This window comes from Megachile rotundata, chromosome 16 (genome assembly GCF_050947335.1).
Source record: "Megachile rotundata isolate GNS110a chromosome 16, iyMegRotu1, whole genome shotgun sequence".
NCBI classification, from domain to species: Eukaryota; Metazoa; Arthropoda; class Insecta; order Hymenoptera; family Megachilidae; genus Megachile; species Megachile rotundata.
The window spans coordinates 12,668,913-12,688,801 of NC_134998.1; the positions used below are offsets into that span (position 1 = coordinate 12,668,913).

The window sequence follows — 19,889 nt, forward strand, 5'->3', positions numbered from 1 at the left end:
TGACGTTGCAATGTGTCGTTGCCTCTTGAGAATATTTCACCAGTTACATTCGAGTCCAGCGGTGTTGTACATTATAAATTAGCTTTGCACAAAAGCTTTCATAAATCACATTAAATCCCAATTACGTTTAATTAAATTGTGAATATTTAAGTACAAGAATGCACCGTCATGAACTACGCGATCGTTTGATAATGTTAGCTTTTAAACACTGCATGTTCCATTGAAGTTCTACAGTAGCCAATTTTGAGCAGTGTCTTTGTAACTAAAGCCCAATTGCACTCAATTTCAAGCACTCTTTGTCCAATACTGTTCTCGTTCGAACATTGTAATCAAACTATGCCTGCAATCAACAAATTTTCTACAATGTTTATATTGTTCCAGGGGTATAGCGATGTACGATCTGAACTGTGTGGAAGAGATACGCGAAAATCAAGATTTCGAGAACGAAGGCGAATCATTGTCCGGCACGCATAGCTGGAACAAAGGGTCCAATTGCACGGCCAGGATAGTAGCCTCGCAATTAGGGATAAACGAGCTACCGCGAGCCTCGTCTTCTATTTATCACGACTATAGTGCACCCTCTGATTCAGCGAATCGTGCCTCGGTCTGACCGGCGATCGACTTCCTCTTGCAGTTTCTCTTTCTTCACAGATCTGTCTCTCGCAAAAAAAGAATCGTTCAAAAATCGTCCGGAGTCTTTGAACGATTCGAGAATATTTGTCTCAACAGGTACGATATTTCTTCCCAGAGGAATCTGTCGATGTTCTTCAGAACGTTGCAAAGTCTTCGGCCGGTGAGAAATCGTTGCACCTGTCAGAGAATGAAGAGGACAAATTTGTCATCGGTTAAATGTATCGAGAAAAACGTAGACACGGCGTCAAGAAAAAGGAACACGACGCGACGCGACGCTTCTCGAGCGAGTGTCGCGCGCAGACTGAAGCCGCGATTCCCGACGCGTTTCCACACGACTTCCAGCACGCGTTCTGTGCGCAGGGCTTGACGTTCGTCCCACACCCGGGCCCCTCACTTGGATACAACGCAACCCCTTGTCGAGGAGGATCAGCTTTTTAACCCGTTTGTCTTGGAGCTGTCGCGAGATTGACGGCGAAGTACGCTCGACCGAGCGGAAATCAACGTTTTGTATAGAGGTTCTGGCGTTAGTTAGGGGATGCTTTAAGTTAAGTAACGGCCCAACTTCGTGGCGACCGATGGCGGCTCATCAGGGGTGAATGATGCGAGAATTTTTATCGGAGACTCCGGCAAGAAGGTGGTCTATCAAAGCCTCACAATATGTTTCTACAAAACGACGATTTAAAATATCCTCTTCATGATATTTTACAACGCTCAGACTTTTTGATTCTTTTAGATCGTTGCCTTACCGACATTGTGTGATGCTGTTTTGTTCGTAAATGATAACACACTTTGAAGAAAAATGGAATTAAAATCCCAGGATGAAGGTGAAGAATAAAAAACTCGGGTAGATGACTGAAGTTTGCAGAAGAAAATGAAGTGGACGAAAGATTGAGTTTAGATATGAAATTAACATCCGGCAGAGAAATGGATTGCGAAGTCATGCTCGGGTAAGTTCCAACGTATGATAATAAGAAGTCTGTATATTCTCATGCAAACTTTCACATTTATTGTAGATAGAAGTTTGGAAACCGAGCTTGCACTTTTCGTGATGCGACGTTCGCGCGCTGAATTGCGCCTGTAGAAGTCTCGCTTCAGAAACGGAATCTTTAAAACCAAACACGGTGGTACGTAGATGGTATCTTGAAAGATGTCTCCAGTGAAAATGAAAGGAGCATGAAGTAATTACCCATTCTCATTTCCAAAGCACAAAAGGACGCGTCTCCGTAGGGAAAATAAAAGGCCCTCTTTCATCGAGGAGTATCAACAAAGGGCAGAAGAGGTAAAAAAATATCACGTGAAAAGGACTGTGAATACGCATCCCTTGGGAATGTTTGGTTTGCCATCGGACCATAAGTCGCTTCTAAATATAATGTCTGGGAGCCAGGTTAAAGAAGTCTGCTGCTTTAGCTGATCGTATTAACCCAGTTCTTATCGATCCCCCCTCGTACTCGGCCCACCGCAGGGTTTCGTCTCCTCCACACAATGTATGTTCGTCCAGGCTGCATTTGTGGTTGATTTTCTTTCCCCTTTACCATATGAGCGGTTGAATTGAATGAACGTCCCATTTCTGATTCCTACGCTCCAATTTCCTACACTCTCTCAGAACTTCCTCTTTGAAGTCTCCCCTAATCGTGGCGACTTTTATCGACCCCTTTACCATGCATCTGTATAAAGTTACTTCTCTGTTCCCTTCTGGTTCACCTGTGCGAACTTGGTTGTAGGTTCATTAACTTCTTAGAGAACACTTGAGATTCTAGCGAAGTAAAAAGCAATTTCAGGTAGCTATCGATCATCGCTATTTTGGAACTAGGCAAATACCGATTGTGTGATAATTTTTTTATCTAATCTTTAGAATGATTCAGAAAAGGCGTGGAGTCTCATGTGGTATTTGCAAACTGCTAACAGTTTAGACAGTTTTATTGTGATTCGTGCGTCAAGCATTATCCTTTCCCATCTAGTTGTCCTTCGAAAGTTCGAGAAGCTACGTAATTGGCAAAGTTAGTGAGTTTACAATCGGCATTATCTTGCATTCCTTTGATCTCCGGAGAATACCGTTTCAACTTCTCCAGGTAATTCTGCATTCGATCCTCGACAGAAATTTAAAAACAAGAGCTTCTTTAAAGTCTTATTATTAAAGTTGAAATTAACATGAATTAGAAGAAATTATATTTCTAATTAGAATTTCATTTTGGAGTCTTTCTAACAGCTCACTGCCTTAAATAATAATAAAATATTTATCTAGTTCAGCTGCCTAGAATAAGGTCGTACAAATATTTGATAGGAACCTTTCAATCTTTTTTAAATGCGACGATATTTCCCGCCTCGATGCACGAAAAAAACTATATTCCGAGAAACGAGAACAAAACGCTATTCCAAACACGAATTAACAATGTTCTTCGGCGTTTGTAACGAATTTCCACGAAATTGAAATGACCAAAAATTACCGTCAACCCGACTAATCAGACCTCGATTGAAAATACACCGATACGAATTTTCAGCGCGTAATTGAATTTTTTCGTCGTCGCTGAAGCATTCATTGATTTTCCATTTTTGTAGCCAGAATAAACAGAACAATTAGCAAGAAACGAGATTGGAAAGAAACGAATTATCGTAGGTTCGTATACGATGCTGACATTCGTCAAGCTGCAATTAATAATTCATCATTTTCAGAGTTAATTTTATGGGGAATGCATTGCTCTCCTGCTTCGTGTGTGCGCGATTTACTGCCGCGGCCACTGCACATGCGCTGAACTCAGGGCCGTCTCCTTCAGTGAAGCTACAAATATCTTTCAAGAATTTTTGTATTTTTCCAACTGTTAGGTAAAAAACAACATCGTTAGTATTCTTATTAATCTTTATTTATGCGCCTACACTAATTTTATCATTTTTTTTACAGAGTATTTGTTCCCAGAAACAATACCCGCACGTGAAAATAATTTATTTCCATTGTTTCTACGTGCCATTGTATTCCTCGTGCTTTTGCATGCAATGAAAATTGAATGGCACACACTATAATTCAAGAACGTACGTATTCACGTATTTCTGCTATTATGTACAGTTCAACTTATTTTTGAATAATCATTGTTAACTATATTACAGTTTAATGTATAATTATTTCAAAATATTTAAACTTAACATTCGAGTACATTAAAATAATGTTTTGTAGGATTGATACGAGGATAGTTTACATTCCTAAAACATCGTGGTTCTTGAAGAAAGTCTACGGGTCTGCATACTAGCCTACGGAGCCCGCATTGAAGGCAGTTCTCGTCTCACGATGGGACGGAGTCGTGGTTTTTCATGCGTTTTCGTGCGATTCGCGATTTTCGTGAGAGATAATCGCGAGTTTTCCAACATTTCGTCGATGTAAATCCACGGCGAATGCGGCATTCATAGGAACAGAAGATCTTTCGAAGGATTGAAGCGGTTTCACTGTGATACTGGGCGGTGTCAGGTTAGGTTTCGAGGGTAAGTCGCAATACCAACACAGGGTTCGTTGACAACCCATTATCCCGATAGCTTCCTGTATTTCTCCTCCACTGGCCCTACTGAATTTTTACAGTAGCACTCTCGACACGTATCGGTGTAATACGTTTTCCATGTATTCATGTAAACGACGCTTTAACATGCATCAGCGTCCATAGCATTTTATACGAGAAACATACAATTACTCACAAAAATAGCCGTCCACTTATCTTATTTAACAAACATTAAATTCGTAATTATTCAGATTAATTTCTTGATTAATGCACCTTAAATCACGATGCACTTAATTATTAAATTATGCATACACAAAAATATTGTTTGGGAAAATGGCAGAAAAACACACGCAAAAAAGTACAAGTGAATATTGTCAAGATTTTCATTTGTTTCCACTCTCTAAATATTTATGAAATGAAAATGCTCTTTCATAAAGCAAATATTGACTCTGGAGGGATGTTTCTGTTTGCATTCTTTTCTTACCTCCAAACATAACAATATTTTTGTAATAAATTATGTGTTGTTTCTTAATTAACTCTCTTGTCATTTACAACAAATTAATCAGACTGTTAAATTATAATTGGTAATTCTGAGTGCAGTAGTAATTAAATATGTAAAACGTGATATATGTATAGGGTGGGCGGATACGAATAAGCACAAGAATAAATAAGCTTCTTTGTAAATTATTTATGGGTCCATTGATTTTTCGTCGAATCGCCGATAAATGAAATTCAGTTATGACGCTGGATTGTACCGAAAATTAAATACTGTTTATATTAAATTATTGAAGCACAGTTGTATGATTTAAGAGTAAAATTTGATTAAACTTGGAAAGCACTGGGATCGAATATTTACCATCTTCCAATCTTGGAATTAAAGTTTAGGCCACGCAAGTGCAACCCCGGCGTCGAGCAACTTAAGAACGAGACAGTTTCAAGCATCGACTGTGTTTGAGGGATTATAACTTTGCGCATCCCCGTCCAGTGCCAAGATCGGCAAAGTTTCGCGTAATTCTGCGAGAAACTTTTCGCCAGTTTTGTCAGAATTTATACAACTTTGAAACCACCGAGCAAACTGCCGTATAAATCTTTTCCTTTTTTCCTTTCAAATTCAGCTATCGTTATTTTCTTCTGCCTTTTATAGTACGCGTCGATTTTCGATAAAAGTGTCAAACACACTTAAACGTGCCTTTATGTTAGTAGATTAAATACCCAAATTTATGATCGTCATATATTGTTGAACGTTGAAAATTCTGAATTGAGATAAGCTGTAGAGGATCATAATTAAGAAGAATTTATGAAAGAATAGAGAAAAAGAGAACTCAATGTAAACGTTTAAATACACATGTTTCGGCGACTGGTAAATAATAGGAAGCCCGCGATTTATTTCACAGCAAAAACGCTCGGAACGCGTACATTGCCACAATTGTAAACGAAATTGTACGATATTAAATGTTTCCAATAGTCATAATTGTTTCATGGGAAAAAAGCATGGCAACAGTTCCGCTTAGAGTTTATTCAGCGGTTCCCTTTTGTGCACGGCATTCCACGAGGTTACCGAAGCGATGAAAAATTCCAGAAATGGGTTAAACTCCGGAAGAAAGCTCAGCCCAGGTGCTTTGTGTCGCACTTTATCCTATTGTTTCGTCTCGAGTTACGGTTTCTGTCTCTGGGCCACTTGTGACGAGGAAAGTTGCTAGTAATTAGATTCTTTTGTTCCGTTCTTTAGCGCGGCTTTTTTCCTTTCCCGTCCATTTATGGCGTTTAACATAGATAGAAATATGGGAAAATTATCAGGTATTGGAAACTCTTTACAATCGCTATTTTCAATTATTTCATATCCTTGTTCAAACTCATTTATGATTGCATTTAATTACAGACATGAAAAGAGTCGAGTCATAAAAGTCAGAAGATTACTGAAGAATACAATTACCACTTTGTTCACAGAAGAGGAATATTTAATTGTGAGTCTGTACAACGTTCAAGATCCTTGATTTAATGTAAAAGCATAGTTTACATACTACGTTTAATTTAAAAACTTGTTAAAGTAGTACGTTTGAACTTTTTACTGTAGTAAACGTAGTACTTGAAACTGTGCGACACCGTGTATACACAAAGTATATAATAGCTCCGAATTAATCGATCTGGTGAAAAGCGATTGGTCTTGAAAAGCTCTCCGTGCTAAAAACTCGGCAGCGGGAAAAAGGGCAAAAGCTGACTCGTTCTGATATTATTGATTCATAGTAAATCAGATCTGCTGAATATGTAATGGTTAATCGAGACTATTCCGCACAACTTGCGTTAAGTTCCTTTTGAGCGCACGGTAAAAGAGAAGAGCTTTTATTGAAATTCTGTGCAAATTCTGTCTCACCCTCTTCAGTATCGGTGGATATAAGTACTTTTATCTAGTGCACCAAGTGAAATAACATGTACAAATTGGTCCGTTTCCGCCGATATCGATATCGTTTTTCTGGTAAATGCACGTGTCGTGGTTTCTTTCTGATATTCGCCCGTTAAACGGCAAACAGAATCCATTTCCGTTCTCGATTTTACATATCCGATTTCCTTCGACTCCAAAGGAAGCTTGAACCTTTATGATCCGATATCTGCAATGCAACTTTTACTTGTAATGTGTTTTCTTTGTCCATAAGAATGGTTCGTTTATTTGCTGGAAAGCTTCCTTTATTAATTAATATATGCTTCAGTTGTCTGAAAACTTCCATTGTTAATTTAGCTGTTCTGTTAAAACAGTCTTTATGAAAACGTTGAAAATATTTTATGAATTACTACCATATTCATTAATTTTCCAAAGCATTCAGCAGAGTAGGAACATCCGAACCTAAGTAGATTTACTTGCCTTTATTAAATTCAACCTTCAAATTAAATACTCGTTTGTTCAAACATTCTCTGACGTATAATTTACGTTTCATGAGTTGTGCAACACATAGGTTTCAAAATAAACGCTAGGACCATCCACATAAGGCTACGTTGACAAATTGGCTAATTTTACATGTTGTACGACTTCCGAAAGAAATGGTTATTGCGAATGTTGCGCGTAGCATTAACAAAATGTAATATGCAGAGAGAAAGCAGTGCGAATAAAACTGCGAAGCTCAAATACCAAAGCAAGCATTAACTCTGGCGCTCCGAGCTCTAACCATGAAAGCAAAGAAAAAGCACGTACATTTTTAACGTAGCGTTTTTTACACCTTGTTATTTAAACCGTACATTTCGCTCGAATTATTTTGCATTTAAAATCGTATTATATGTGTCCTCTCGTACGAATAAGATAATCGTGAAACATCAGATAAAAATATGGACAAGCGAGAATTTCTGTACTCGAGCGTGCACGAAATTTTCCGATTCCGATGCGCTGATAGCGAGCGCTATTATCTAATCTGTCGAGGGCAAGAAGTGTACATAGGTGAGCACTACGTGCATGCAACGTACTCGTTAATCGTACTTTTACAAGGATAAAAAGAGCGAGCAAATAAAAACCCTTCGATCAGAATCGGGTTTCGCGTGAGTTTTACTCGACCGCTCTCTTTATGCTGCTTTTTATGACCTAAACTTTTAAAGAGCGCTTTATTTTAAGGATTAATAACATATTCTTATTTAGGAAATTATACTTCAATATAGACCTTACATTATTTTAAGAAAAGTAGATGTATGTAAGTTAGTTATGATTTATTTATGTTTGTTCAAGCAAGGTGCAAGGAAAAACCGCAAAGCTGGCGTCGCTAACGGGTTGCGTCTCGACGATGGTCGACGACGAAGAGCAGGAAGAACTGAGGTGCACAGGCAGCGACGTCGAGATCGAGGAGTACACAGACACAGAAGAATCGCCATATGTTACTTATCAGACCACCGATAAGTTGTTCGATACGGACCGGGCGGGCTGGCAAAAGTTCAGCTTCATTGCCACTCTTCTGATCCTCGTCGTCTCCATCACCTTTCTGATTATCGCCTATCCCCTTTATCTGAACAGCATCAGCACTGTTTCGAACGCTTACACAGGTATCTTATCAGAACTGCGCAGAACTACAGTTTAATTATTCCCTGAATCATAATTACAAAATAATTAATTTGCCATAACTGCGTATTCGATAACATAATAAATCGTCAATAGCAGTTCCGTTTGTTATTATGATTCAGTGTAACATTGCCTCTATTTATAATTGGTTAACAAACAGTTTGTATTAATGACCAGAGTTTGATTTGTTTTGTAATGTAATACTGATCATAGAGGCCATGTTTGCTCATTTGCAATTAGTAGAATTTAACCAGGTTTAATGGAGTGCAGTAATTTATGTAAACGTTTTGTTAGGATTAATTTTTAGTGCCCTAAGCTCCACCTGCATCCTTGGAATCATATGGTTCATCGTCGAAAGAGTCTCACCACCACCTGCATTGATTCCAAACAGCATGAAAATAAAGATACCACGCTGTGCTCTGTTGAAGATAAGCTTGATCTACGCTTTCTCCGGTATCGTCGTCACCCTTTCTCTTGACCAGAACAAAGTCCTCTGCCACCTACAAGATCCGGTCAAAGGCATCACACTGGTCTTCTCTCTGGTCTACTATTTCTTCTTCTGCCGTAAAAGTAAGCCCCGCGATTTCGAGCTCGAAATTCCATTATTGTATTCCATTTAACACGAGGCAAACAAAGACGACAGAGAATCTCTATTGCAGTGATGAGCTTGCAGCGAATATTCTCGAGCACCACCATAATAGTAGGCTTGTTCATAAGTGTTGATTACGGGCTTTGCGACGAGTTTCGATGCAGAGGAAGAGAAGTTTCACCGCACACTGCTTCTGTAAGGGAGTCCTGGGGTGTAAGAGCTGTTTGGACTTTCGTCTATGTCGGTGCTCTTGCCGCTTTCGCTATGTTCTTCACTCTGCTCGAGGGTCATTACACCACGGAGGTGAGAGTTTAATTACTGCCGGCGCAAAAAGAAAGACGCTATTTGCTTCTGAAGTTACATGGCTGGTATCACTCGACAGTAATTGGAAGCTAAAACAAGGTCTTAAGTCTCTTCTGTTTTTTTTACAGCAACAAAACATGTGCCATGTAATGGCGAGTCAGCAGAATTCGTTTCTCTACACGGTGTCGCGTTTGGTGTCTTCTCGAGACATCCGCAGACGTGGATCCGAAGAGGAAGGAGGTAGACTGCTTCACGTGACGGATCCTGATCCTACGATCAAGCCAAAGCATTTCCCGAAGCCTCCGATTCTTGAGACTCTCTTTTACATTCACTTAATCGCGTTCTTCGCTATTCTGACCATGTGTTGGCTCGACACTTTACCGGGAATAGGCAGAGTAAGTCAAATCTTATCGATTGTTTGTCTTTACTTTTGTTTATTCCGATTGTCTTTCTCTAGGGACTTTCACCGGTGGAACTGTATCGTACAGTCGAACACGGGTTAACGTGCCACTTTAAAAACACAGAATCCTGCTCAAACATTTCTATACACGGATGGACCTTCCTGACTGCGTACACGATCTTCTCAATTTCTGTATTAAACTTTTTATCTATGTGCGAGAGCGCTGTCTTTACCGTCGCCGCCGCTACTGTTTCTCTTCCTCTATCTGGCATTTGGTGGAGCATTTATAAAATGGACATCGGTGTGCATGGTGGTAAGTTTGTTGCTACAATGTTAAAAATAAATCTTTATGAACGGAAACAAAATAATTAAAATAGGTTTTATCTCATGGTCACCGGGAGTCACGGGAGAACTCATCTGCGCCCTTCTTGGTCTGCCTGTGGTCCTTCTGGGATTGGGTTTACTCGTCAGATCACACTTCAGAGACACTCAATCTTCTTACTTGACCATGCAACCACCTGACGTGCAATGCGATCCTTCTCAAAGATGAACTTCTTCTCGTAAACCCTCGTCGACCTTTCCTTCGATTGAAATCGATACAATCAAGGGATTCGTTTGATCAAATTCTGGAGCATTAAAAAGTTTGTGTTTTAAACAAGAGAATAAAAATATCGATGTGGAGGGTAAGATGCGAGCAAAAGAAATTCCACGATCAATACACGATAAAAAAATCTGTGTAAAAATGCGTTCAGAGATGATTTTAAACTAGACTGACGAGTGACCCAATTAATTTTCTGTTTCGTGATACTTCAGTTCAAGGCTTCCAATGAAACCATTGGAGCATCGTTCTTGTAACTCGTAGCGGATAAATGGTACAAATGTTCGGGACAGTCATTTTGCTCCGTGAAATTAATCAGATGAATTTTTGCAAAGTTTCTTCTCTGAACGCGCGAGAAAAACTTTCCTGTACAGTTGTGATAGGGGTGTAGGGTTGGGGGGAAGCGATAATATTGATTATCTCGTGCACACGAAACCGAATAAAAAGAACGGAGAAGGAAGGAGAAAAGCGATCAATGTTTCCTATGTATTGCTAGCGTGAACATCCGTCTAGCCACACAACGTTATTGCCAATTTATATTTTATTTTGATAACGAAATATTTCATATTTTCGAAAGAACGTTCTAATTACACGTGTTATAACATGTACAAGAAAGTATGAGTGTGTATGAGTGAGCGAGAGAAAGAGTACTAAGAAAGAGGTACAGAAAATATTTTATAAAACCAACTAGAGTGCACTGTTTGAACGAAAGTTACACATAAAAACAATGCTCAGACGCGGTGTACTTGTTACCGTAAATTTGGTACCCACAAATAATTACCGTATGCGAAAATCTAAGCACAACCTTTCAAAGATCCACTTCAATCTTTGCTAATGCTGCATTCACAGACTCATAAAATTTCTATCGAAATCGGAAAATTCTGAAACATTCCTAACGCGCTCATTTCAACTTTGTAATCTTTGATTCGATCAGTGCGTTGCATTTGCTGAGAGAAAAGAAAGAGTGCCACGTGGCAAGGTTTACAGTATTATTTGTCAAATTGAATGCGTGTGTGGAAGCACAATTTTCTGTCAGGAACTTAGCTTGTGTTAATTAAAATTAGAAAGAAAATTGTTTAAGATGAGTTCCTCTTGTAACAGGTTCTTAACTTCAACATGCAGATCTCTTTTATACTCATCAAAGTTTAGTTATATTTATAGATATATTTTTGTTTGATATATTTGTTATAATCAGCGTATTTATTAATGTATTTATTCTGCACTCGAGTATTATAGTAGACATAGAGAGTGTTTCTGAAACAACTGTGTCATGAGTAAAAGCACAATTTTATCGATGTAAGGATTAGAAACCTTGCACACAAATGTTTTTATTTCCAACTAGAGACTTCTCAGACGCACTTCGTTTGTCTGTAAAAAATTAGACAAGTATTTTAGAAACACTTTTAATCACAAGGTGCGTATACTTAAGTCTTGTGACTCTTGTTTTTCTACTAACTATCTGAACTTCAGAGCACTGAGTTCACCACAGAACGGTAGATGAATGTTTTTCTTTTTCATTACCGACTAGTCCTACTCCTCCTTCTCCCCGGACTGACACAAGTCCCCAAAATAAAGCCCGATGAAAACTGTCTGCGTGAAATCAAAAAACAAAGTTCGAAAGTGGCTGAAATATGCAAATTCGTGCCAAATCATCGAGTCTTCTCTATTATGCGACTCGTTACGTAGGTGTTAAGCATATTCGAACCCATATTAATAGCGATACAAGTAACCGTGAACCGTAATTAAGTATCGTTGTTCGCGTGAAGCGTTTTCTCGTGCGAAGTAGTTTATTGTTGGCAGCTGAGATGCTAGAAAAGTAAGAGAGAGGAATATTTGTTGTTGGAAATACGTCAATCATATTCTATCGCAGAAGCTATATATACGTCCACGACTTTTTTACACCGGTAATAAGCGTTCCAACCATAGTTGTATCAAGATCGAAGGAAAAATGAACTCACGAACTACCATTTTTGATGGACAATATTTTAAACCATTTAAAAAATTACAGTACTCGATTTTACTTTAATCAATGTTGTAGTTAGAGTTACTTTGTGTATTCATTATTGTTAATTGATGTCGTGTAGCTTCACGTTCTATTTTTTATCCGAGTTCATTTTTCCGTCGAGTCTGTTAGCGGCTACAATAATAACGACGAAACGAGAGAAACAATAACGAACGTACTACTACTATATTATTACACTCTAGTCGCAGTATTTAATCGTATATATGTATACGTATATATACAATACATACGTTGTTACGAGAGGTCATTATACAACTATGAAGGCGAGAAAAACCGTTTCAATTTGTAGCTTTCTTATAATCGACCAGTGGTGAGCCGAGTTTCTTCGAAGCGTTGTCACGCGACGAAGAAAATGATTCTGAAGCTTTTAACGAAAGACAAAGTAACGTTGTTCTTATTGTCGGTATATAAGAAGAGATTCTTACAAATTGTGCCTGTGAAAGCTGGGCAGAAAGCAGGAGAATCATTTTCGTTGTGGATTCGCACAAACTCATTGTGTTTATCGTGCGACGTAGGCTTCTTATAGATAAGCATAATTATCGGGACATTGTTTGCCTTTAATTTTAGAAGAACTTAGATCTTAAAGAGATCCTAGGAATCAAACGAAAATAGAGAAAAATACTAACGTAGGATGTGCTCACGTATAAAATATGACAAATGATACCCTCTTATCTACTGGAAGCCACGCGACTGCACTTCAAAGGTCGTCATCCCCTTCGGGTCTCCTTCTGATTGTTCCATAAAACGTTGTTCAATTGCGCCCGTTGTTATTGCATAAATAATCCAGAATGTATTCTTGTATACGGTTCCCAGTTACTGGCTTCTGATAGTGATTTATTTTTTTAATCAAACAACGACCTTGAAGGGGTTGACCGATCGAGGACTAGCCAGATGATCAAACGAAGCAGAAACGATTTTCTGTTGCAATAACGTTATCGCTTGACGGTTTATCTGGTTGGCAATCGAATATTTTTGTAAAAATTAGTGCGATTTCACACGGACCGTATTTAGCGTACGACGCGTTAATTTACCGCGAAAATGTGAACACGCGTTTCGCATCTCTTTCAGATAGACGCTTTATAAAACGTAAAAACTGTCTACCAGCGATCAGCAGTGCCGTATATATTTATACTGGGTGTCTTGCCCGTGGATATATCGTTAACGATATACTCCGAGCGTAGTTCTTATAGTAATCACGTCAACCTTCCTGCACGCCAAGATTATTCTACCAAATAATTTTACTTTGTAAGCTGTCTGTTAAATTGGTTTGAGCGATGACTATGGAAAATTATCTGTTAAGTTTTACAAAGAATTTTTTTGGCATTCAGAATGTTGGCAAAGAATCCAAAAGTAGCCATTTTCTGTTGTGCAAGTATTATTTTCAATGACAATTATGTCCCTCCTCATTAAAAGGAAAGAATGTATTCTTTAATGTTAAAAGAATTTGATAAAATTGTAATGGCCACGTAAATTTTAAGAATCAAGAGCCAGCCAATGAAAAAGAATAATACCTCAAAAGAGATAAAAGGGAAAACGCATTGTCGCCGGTATATTTGGATTCATAATTACGCTCAATATATTCACTATATTCAACAATTATGTACCAGATTGTAAATGTGTTAATACATACATATATATATATATACTTATATAAAAAAGTGAGACTCGCCGGAGCTCATCTTCTTTCCTACTTATCCACTTAATTATAGAATAACAAGATCAGTTAAGTTACAGAAAGCGAGGAGCTGCTAACGAAGTTAATTATGTATGAAGCAGTACTGCGCGCTTTGCATGAGGATAGTGTAAGATCTCTTCAAACTGCTTGCTGCTGGAGTGAAAACTACTTCTTAAATTGGACTGCTGATTTCTTTGCTATGTTCCCTCCTTTTTCTTTTCATAAAGGTACCTTTTTCTATTTAACCTTTAATTCAAATATTTATTTTAAACTCTACAAAGCTTCATTTTAAGGAACTGTAATTTATAGGTGGTGAATTTTCTTCAGGGAAGCATCATTGCATCAAGGCGGACGTAACATCTTTTTCATTTTTACATTTTCTCTTTCTTTTTCTCTCTTTTCATGTTACATTACTTTACATTACTTTTATTTTACACTATCATCTATTTCAGATAACTCAGAGTTTGAGGCATTGCAACCTAGCTGTCCTGTGAACGTCGCCTATTCTCTCTGCCATTTTTTTACCAGCACAAGAATAATCATCGTACCGAACTTCGTGTAGGACCTCGAAACTCAGCGTGTCAGCGATTCTTTGACTGTAATTCGAAGCGAACACTCCGTAAATCAGTTCTGGAAGCACATGGTCGTCCATGACTCTTCCATCGATCGATCTTCTTTTCACTGTACCGTTCAAGAGCCCTCGTGCAAACTCGATGCACTTTCGCACCATTTGACAACCGATCCCGCGGCCTTGATACCGAGGATTGGTGCCAAGATAAAAGAGTTCCATTGCTCCGTTCGCGTTGTACTTTTTGTAAATGTCCACCTTCGTTTCAATCTATGATTAGAACGAATACGTGCATTAAAAATATCGCTGTGTAATTAAACAGTGTTCGAGTCGCGAGAGAGAAGTTGAGGAAAATTTTTCAAACGATTACGTATTTATCAAAAATACTCTTATCGTTAATGCAATGTAAAAACATTCCATGCGATATGATTGTTCAGTTCAAAAATATTGTGTAAAAAGTATATCAAATTTTGATAGCATTTGTCACTGTATCTTGCACCTACTGATTTTGCTAAACAAAGATTCAATACTCACAGCATCGAGAAACTTGACTAGCTCTTGACACGATTGGTGCTTGAGGTTCTCTTCCACGGAGATTTCAAACGCATCTTTTTCACCTTCTCTCGGTCGGCCCTTCAAGTAGAGAAAAACGTTCACAGCAAACTGCAAAAATTGACAAGTGATCTAATTGATAACTTGCGTGTATCTTGTTGAAGGCCACTGCCGCCAGTTCATTTGTTTCTATGTCAACAGCGATTATTGTGGTACCGTCTTTGATGATTTCTCTGAAAACCAATTTCATTGCTTCAGGTGCGCCCGGCTCCTCAAACATGCCCACACCTATTGCCAAACATTCTTGTTTCATAGTTTCACTCTGAATGTTCAAAGCCTCCTCGACCTTATCCTCTGTAAGCAACTTGAACTCGAGCTGGCCTTTTGAAGCTAATGACATGGCTGATGATTTGCAGACACCACTTAGCTAATTCAGTAGAAAATTGCACTTCGGCTTCGCTTAAACGTCTGCAACTGTTTGATTTATGCTATTCAAAAGGACATTGATAAAGAACACTGTACGTTGAACTCAATGACTTTGCAAGCAAACTTCAAAATCACACGACAATCATCGCGCATACTAACTCAATGACAGAATGAAGCTAGATCCGAGCTAGTTGCTGCATTCAACCTACACATTATTAGAGCTTGTGTTGATACAACTAGTGTCTTGATAAGCGTCTATTATCCAATTACTGTCGAATGAAAAAATGTTCTCGTTATCTGTATGCAAGTCGTTTAGGCTGAAGTAGCTAGGCCACTGTTATCTTTAATTTTAGACTTTCTATATTTAGGTCGTCATAGACGGTGCTTTCAATTTCCGATAAAAAGATACTTAGGACAGTTTTAAAAACATTCTTTTTATTCGTGTAGAGATATCTTTACAAAAATACGGGGTAATACTTGTTTATAGAAGTACAAATATTAGGCTACCTCTGATTGCATAAAATATTAGTAAACGTTCCAGACATTTACCCATTGTATTCTCAGATATTTACTTATTGAATTTTGATTCATAACTTATATAGTCAATAAGGTTTGATAATATGAATCACAACATATTACATAAGTAAATTGTACAATTTTCCAAAATGTGCTTATGTAATCTATATGATATATCCCATTGATACAACTAATAATATCAGTGCTTTGTAATAAATTAGTACATTCATCTTTAAGCTAACTTAACATAATCTTTTAGCAGCTAGAACACAATTTTTATGCTCGCTCCCTATTCTTTCACTGAAAGTCTTCTCCTTAAATGAGAACTCCTCATAGTCGACACGTACCAAACTCTCGAATCCACACTTTTGCATTATCTTCTGAGAGTAGTTAGAAGTCATGATCGCAGATATCAAACTAGGTACCGCGTCTTTATTTTGTATACTATTATCACCGTTAACTGTAACAGGCGTTTTCACTGATTTTCCCCTTTTCAGTTCTTTAGCCAGCTCTATCGAGGAAGACACCAACACTTCTCCGACCCTGCGCTTCTGTTTGCTAGGCAATGTCGCCAGAAACATGATCTCAAAGATGCAGTCTGTATTGTAGTGCTTGAAGAGGTCTATCCTAGAGTCTACGTTCACCATGAAGTCAACCAAAGCTTTTGAAGATTCGTACTTGCAGTTCTCACTGAATATTTCAAAGGCACTCTTCTCTGTTGAATTCTGAAGCACCTACAAGTAACAATAAACCTTTAAATACCACAATCAAATTGTTAGCATTGAACTTTATCTTACCTGCATTTTGTTGAAGGCAACTCCAATAACTTCACCATTGGCCACATCAATAGCCACAACACTGATTCCATCCTTGGCAGCGTCCAAACAGAGTTCCTCAAGTTCCTTTGAAGCACCTGGTTCCGACAGAAGATCTACGCCCCTGCAAACACTCTCATAGATGAAGAAACTATTTCTTATAACGTTCAGGGCACCTTCGAGAGTGTCGTCCGTTAAAGATTCGAATTCAATGGCCCCGTCCTCTATGGAGCCCCAGAAGCGATAGGGTGGCATTCTGTTTCTGGTCCTGGAAAAATAATTAGATAAATAGTTTTGAACAAATAGTACACAATATGTCACGAAAGATAATATTCTAAGAGCGTCAATTATTATAAATTATTTTGTAGTGAGAATGGTTTGTGAAAGTTAGTGCTTGAAACGTTTGTTTGTCTCAGTGTGCTGCTTCTTACCTCATGGTTGAAGAAAGACCTGTAAGCGCTGACGGATCACGGTAAACTGACCGTTATCGGCTAACTGGTCGAGACTATAAGGAATGTTGGTATGCGCGATTGCACACTATCATACAAACGGTGTGAAGTTCAGTGTCCCATGCAGTGAATGGTAAACAATTTACCACAAATGTCACAATAAATGTTTTATTACTTCAGATAATTATATTTTCTTTGAGCTAAATTCATGATGACTTATTATAAACAAGCTCAGGTATTTCTTTCAATTATTTCATTTTATTTTACTTGAGCTGTTAAATTAATTGCTACTTGAAAATTTTAAGGTGCAAGGATACTGGAAAATTTCTTGGAATCAAATGAATCGCATTACGTTTGATAACAATTGAAGATGGTTGAACAATGCATGAGGAACACGATATGTGTGGCGAGTGAGAATCAGCGAACCATGTGTTGCGTGCAAGACCTTAGCAACGGGAGGAATGAAAATATATTGGAGATAAATTTAAATTATCCCATAGGGAGTTCACAAATCCGTTATCTCCGTACGCATTAATTAAGAACTTCATTCAACAGCGTCCACTATTATTAATTACTGCCTTAAACATTACTCTCGCGTATATCTCTAATTTCGAAGATAATATTCTACTAAAAATGTTGAGCGCATTTTTATATATCTTCCGTAAATTGCAACTATAGAATTTAAACTTTGCGTTAATGTTATGTCCGCAAGAATTTATTTTTAGTCAATTTGCATGGCCGCAATAATAATTGCGTTAGCAGTTTTAGCAACTGTACTCTGATATTCAGCCAAAAAGTTGTTCTCATATTAAATTTTGCAGTACAAGAATAATTGTATGTCAACGATACTAAATTTCATATTTAATCTATTTTTGAAAATTGGACAATTCTATTAGACGTTTAAAAAAATACGAATATCATAATTAGAATGGAACTGTATGACATGGAAGATAAAGTCGCTTTTAAGTACACAGTTGCTTTCAAATCAATTACCGAGAACTGTCGCTGATAACAGCGTGAATATGCAGCGATAACGCAAATTATATTACCAGTACGAGTAAATTTTCGTAATAATATTAAAGCTATCATTTTAATCAGCAAGTTACTTACAATGATCGTTTTCGTTTTCGTTTTGCAGGGAATGCAGATACAATTTTGCAAAGCACGATTGTGCACTGAACAGTAATACCAGCGAATTGCAACGCGAAACACTACAGTAATGCTTTTTTATGGTCTGCCGCGCGAAAAGGAGGTATTTCCATTCGCGGAGCCTACAGTATGAAATGCAAAGGTACTTCCCAGGATAATATTACTAGAGAAAATACGACGTTGATTTACTATATTATATAACTATTGGATAGCAAATGTTCCTATGAAGTATTATTAATCATTGGTCGATAAAACATGAGCTTAGTGAAACAGTCTGTTAAACTAGATAATTTACTACCAGGAAAATTGTACAATTTCTACTCTTTGACTTGAACAACTGGGGTAGAAAAAATTACATTATTTGTACATCCTCAATTATTTATTTAAATAATTTTATTGTAGGTTTTACGTAAGTTGTAACACCATGACAGAAATGATATTATGTGGAGGAGTGTCTTGAAAAATAGGTCGTCCTTCAGCATCCCTGTAAGTTAAGAGATCAACGTCCATGACGCTCTTTAAACCAAGATCCTCTGCCGCTTTTTTCGAGTACAGAGACGTGTATACTCCGAATATAAATCCAGCATCCTGGACCTTATGTTTCGCAAACGATATTCCTTCAGTCATCAGCGCTCTCGAAAGACCTTGCTTACGGTAATTCTTATCTACAGCAACCGCGTAGAATTCTACGGCTGCTTTAGCATTTGGAAATTTATCGAACAGTTCAGCCTTGTCGCTGATTTCGGATAGATAATTGAAGTATTCTTTCATTAATCTCGTTGTAGGAGGATTGTTGGTGAACGCCGCAGAAACTCCATCAGCCTTATCGTCGAACTTCGAATTTCTACTGACGATCATGAGGTTTACGCCGATTATCTTCGACGATTTTTCCACAGCAATCAGGCAGGGTGAAAAGGCAAAGATCGCTCGGATTAATCTTTCGTGATCGATCCTCATTAGTTCCTCGTCTTCGGCTGTTAGACAATTATTATCTCGTAGGCTCTTCAGCATAGTTTCTTCTTTATCAAAGTTTTCGTGTAAGAAAGATAAGATTTCAGGCAAGCGACAATTCGTTGCCCATTCAATATTATATGAAGTCATTGTTGGTTCTATCTTCACGTTGATTATTTTTTTTTTATATTCTTATTCTTTGGTAATTTAATCTACGTAACCTATAATTATTAATTTGTATTGCAAGCAGTAATAATATCTTACAGTCTCATATTTTTGGTACACAGTTTCAGATACACTCAACACATTCATACTACACGTGCGTAAATTCTTGGAATCTAGCTTAAGCAATATATAGGTTCTTATAGTGGGTTAGTGATTGGTGAGTTGTATAATATACATACAGGCGTACGTACGATGACTTCATTGATAATTCTATAATTCATTATTACTGTTCATTCAGTAGAACATTTATACTATAGTTAATAACTTGTTCATATTTCAGGAAACCTCAATACTATAATTTAGTGAAGATTCATATTTTCAAGGAAGAATTAAATTTACATTTATCACGAATGGTTATTGAACGTTTTACTAACGTAGTACTATTACGTTACTGCGTACTACACGATTCATGACATTTCACAGACTAATCTATAATAAACAAACATCGTAAACATTAGTATTACGTAAAGTTTTGTTTGTAAAAATGGATTCTGTTTGTAGGCGC

At 37.7% G+C, this 19,889-nt stretch overlaps 4 protein-coding genes and 1 long non-coding RNA gene across 9 annotated transcripts; 2 read left to right on the forward strand and 3 right to left on the reverse strand.

The window, feature by feature from the left end:
* Positions 1-977: 977 nt before the first annotated feature.
* LOC100879956 (uncharacterized) lies at positions 978-13,699 on the forward strand. 5 transcript variants are annotated; one of them, XM_076541017.1, is made up of 15 exons: positions 978-1,267; positions 1,367-1,580; positions 1,647-1,757; positions 1,838-1,912; positions 3,190-3,247; positions 3,304-3,453; positions 3,530-3,657; positions 3,800-4,101; positions 5,992-6,076; positions 7,819-8,129; positions 8,440-8,715; positions 8,805-9,037; positions 9,166-9,432; positions 9,495-9,750; positions 9,815-13,699. In XM_076541017.1, exons 10-15 carry the CDS (start codon positions 7,874-7,876, stop codon positions 9,985-9,987), a joined length of 1,461 nt encoding a protein of 486 aa, XP_076397132.1. In that variant the 5' UTR covers positions 978-1,267; positions 1,367-1,580; positions 1,647-1,757; positions 1,838-1,912; positions 3,190-3,247; positions 3,304-3,453; positions 3,530-3,657; positions 3,800-4,101; positions 5,992-6,076; positions 7,819-7,873; the 3' UTR covers positions 9,988-13,699. The 5 variants fall into 5 exon arrangements, with proteins under 5 accessions (XP_076397132.1, XP_076397134.1, XP_012135691.2 ...); XM_076541019.1 differs by having other exon boundaries at positions 7,823-8,129; XM_012280301.2 differs by lacking the exon at positions 5,992-6,076.
* Positions 13,700-13,821: 122 nt separating this feature from the next.
* LOC143265985 (uncharacterized) lies at positions 13,822-18,306 on the forward strand. The gene is made up of 4 exons (XR_013040849.1): positions 13,822-13,960; positions 14,043-14,086; positions 14,186-18,110; positions 18,198-18,306. It is a non-coding gene; the product is annotated as an uncharacterized LOC143265985 (long non-coding RNA).
* On the reverse strand, positions 14,084-15,253 carry LOC100880070 (uncharacterized). The gene is made up of 3 exons (XM_003701161.3): positions 15,002-15,253; positions 14,836-14,934; positions 14,084-14,571 (listed from the first exon to the last, which is right to left on the reverse strand). The coding sequence occupies exons 1-3, from the start codon at positions 15,251-15,253 to the stop codon at positions 14,191-14,193; spliced, it is 732 nt and encodes a 243-aa protein (XP_003701209.2). The 3' UTR covers positions 14,084-14,190.
* On the reverse strand, positions 15,693-17,180 carry LOC100880184 (arylalkylamine N-acetyltransferase 1). The gene is made up of 3 exons (XM_003701162.3): positions 17,042-17,180; positions 16,593-16,878; positions 15,693-16,529 (listed from the first exon to the last, which is right to left on the reverse strand). The coding sequence occupies exons 1-3, from the start codon at positions 17,044-17,046 to the stop codon at positions 16,038-16,040; spliced, it is 783 nt and encodes a 260-aa protein (XP_003701210.1). The 5' UTR covers positions 17,047-17,180; the 3' UTR covers positions 15,693-16,037.
* Positions 18,307-18,384: 78 nt separating the features above from the next.
* Positions 18,385-19,309, reverse strand: LOC100877759 (uncharacterized). Its single transcript, XM_012280299.2, has one exon. It carries the CDS (start codon positions 19,307-19,309, stop codon positions 18,614-18,616), a length of 696 nt encoding a protein of 231 aa, XP_012135689.2. The 3' UTR covers positions 18,385-18,613.
* Positions 19,310-19,889: the final 580 nt, after the last annotated feature.